The 2,559-nt window shown below is 54.6% G+C and overlaps 1 protein-coding gene across 2 annotated transcripts in view; it reads right to left on the bottom strand.

Annotated features, from left to right (window-relative positions):
* The window catches only part of STMN4 (stathmin 4), a 5,605-nt gene extending 3,128 nt beyond the window's left edge, over nucleotides 1-2,477 (bottom strand). For both annotated transcript variants that reach the window (XM_005430936.2, XM_014311268.2), the window contains exons 1-2: nucleotides 2,346-2,477; nucleotides 1,485-1,580 (exon numbers count right to left, since the gene is read on the bottom strand). In XM_005430936.2, coding sequence (XP_005430993.1) covers nucleotides 1,485-1,580; nucleotides 2,346-2,358 — 109 coding nt within the window. In that variant the 5' untranslated portion in view covers nucleotides 2,359-2,477. The remainder of the gene's footprint in view (nucleotides 1-1,484; nucleotides 1,581-2,345) is intronic.
* Between the last annotated feature and the right edge of the window lie 82 nt (nucleotides 2,478-2,559).

Here is a 2,559-nt window from a genome sequence, read left to right as displayed (position 1 = left end):
AAACGCATCCACAAAAAAATCACATTTAAAACCCCAAGGAAACAGCCTGGAAAAACCCCAAAAAATCCCCTAAAATTCCAGTAAAATCACAAAAAAAAATTCCCCCCCAAAACCCAGAATTCAAAAAAACTCCCCAAAAAATCACATTTAAAACCCCAAGGAAACAGCCCAGAAAACCCCCCAAAAAATCCCCAAAAATTCCATTCCGGAATTTCCACACCCGTGGAAGCTGATTCCACCTTTCCCGCTATCTGTGAGTTTCATCCAGATTCAGTGCAAACGCATCCCTGGGGTTCAGGGATGTCAGAAGAGGGGCAGAAATTTTGGGATTCCCATGGATGGGGCTGAGCTGGAGATATTTGGGAGAGCTGAGGGTTGGGAATGTTCCCATCTCTCCATCTCGCCTTGCTTTGGGAATTTGGAATGGGACCATGATCCCTTTTCCGGTGGGATCCCCATGGATAACCTGGAGGAGCCCCCCAAGGTTCTGGACATGGATTGGGATGAATCACCTGGAGCTGAAAAACATGGATCTTACGTTCTGGAATGAAGGAATTGAGCCCTGCTGGATCCCAACCCATCCATGGGGTCAGGTTGGGAATATCTGGGAGAGCTGATGGTTGGGAATGTCCCTGTCTCTCCATCTCTCCCTGCTTTGGGAAGTGGGAATGGGATCATGATCCCATTCTGTGGATAACCTGGAAGAGCCCCCCAAGGCTCTTCCATGGCCTTTGGACATGAAGTGGGAATGGGATCATGATCCCTTTTCCGGTGTGGATCCTCCTCAGGAATCCTTTTCCATGGCCTCCGGACATGGATCAGGTTGAAAAATATGGATCCCACACTCCGGGATGAGGGAATGAGGAGCTCCCAGAACTCCTCTGGAATGGGACCATGATCCCTTTTCCAGTGTGGATCCCCATGGATAACCTGGAGGAGCCCCCCAAGGTTCTGGACATGGATTGGGATGAATCACCTGGAGCTGAAAAACATGGATCTTACGTTCTGGAATGAAGGAATTGAGCCCTGCTGGATCCCAACCCATCCATGGGGTCAAGTTGGGAATATCTGGGAGAGCTGAGGGTTGGGAATGTTCCCATCTCTCCATCTCTTCCAGCTTTGGGAAGTGGGAATGGGATCATGATCCCTTTTCCGGTGTGGATCCTCCTCAGGAATCCTTTTCCATGGCCTCCGGACATGGATCAGGTTGAAAAATATGGATCCCACACTCCGGGATGAGGGAATGAGGAGCTCCCAGAGTTCCTCTGGATCCCAACCCATCCATGGGATCAAGCTGGGAATATTTGGGAGAGCTGACAGGGCTGGGTCTGCCCAAACCCCTCCTGATCCCAACTCAAATTTGTGCTGAATTCCCAGAAAATTCCAGAGCTGCTGTGCTCCAGGGTGCCCCCGCTCGTGCCGGGGAGGGTTTGAATTCCCGCAGAAATCCCAGAATTCCCGGGTTTGGGAAGTGGGGGTCCCACCTTCGTAGGCGTAGGTCGGCTTGTTGAGGGGATCCGAGAGGAAACAGGAGCAGAAGAGGGAGACGAGGGGCAGCTCCTTCATCTTCTCCTTGTAGGCTGGGAAGAGACGTCGGGATCAGAGGGGCTCCGAGGGAAAGGGAATGGTTTGGGATGGGGGAAAAAAGGGATGGAGGGAATTCCAAGTGGGATCAGAGGGGTTCTGTGGGAAAGGGAAAGGTTTGGGATGGGGGAAAAAAGGGATGGAGGGAATTCCAAGTGGGATCAGAGGGATGGAAGGGCTCCATGGGCCAGGGAAAGGGTTGGGATGGGGGAAAAGAAATGATGGAGGGAATTCCAAATGCCAGGGAAGGGGTGGGATTGGGATCAGAAGGGTGGAAGGGATGGGATTGGGATTAGGGGGGAGGGGGAATTGGGGAGAATTCCAGGGCCAGGATGAGCCCAGGACAACCCGGGATGGATTTGGGGAGAATTCCAGGGCCGGGATGAGCCCGGGACACCCCGGGATGGATTTGGGGAGAATTCCAGGGCCGGGATGAGCCCGGGACACCCTGGGATGGATTTGGGCAGAATTCCAGGGCCGGGATGAGCCCGGGACACCCCGGGATGGATTTGGGGAGAATTCCAGGGCCGGGATGAGCCCAGGACACCCCGGGATGGGTTTGGGGAGAATTCCAGGGTCGGGGAGAATGCGGGGGTCAGGATGAGCCTGGGACACCCCGGGATGGGTTTGGGGAGAATTCCAGGGCCAGGATGAGCCCAGGACAACCCGGGATGGATTTGGGGAGAATTCCAGGGTCGGGATGAGCCTGGGACACCCCGGGATGGATTTGGGGTCCCATGGGGGGGTTTGGGGTGGCGTACCGGCCAGAGTCATGGCGAGGAAATCCTTGGAATTCTGCAGGAAGAGCGATCCTGGGCCTGCCGAGGAAAGGAAGGGATCGGGGTCAGTGGTGGGGACCTGGGAATGGGATGGTGGGAACTCATTGGGATGGAGGCGTGGGATGATGGGATATAGGGATAACGGGATGGGATGGGATGGGATCCATGGGATGGGATGGGATGGGATGGGATGGGA

Source organism: Geospiza fortis, unplaced genomic scaffold, assembly GCF_000277835.1.
Source record: "Geospiza fortis unplaced genomic scaffold, GeoFor_1.0 scaffold355, whole genome shotgun sequence".
Lineage (NCBI taxonomy): Eukaryota > Metazoa > Chordata > Aves > Passeriformes > Thraupidae > Geospiza > Geospiza fortis.
Note: the sequence above shows the minus strand (reverse complement) of the source record. Positions and strands in the feature narration are given on the sequence as shown.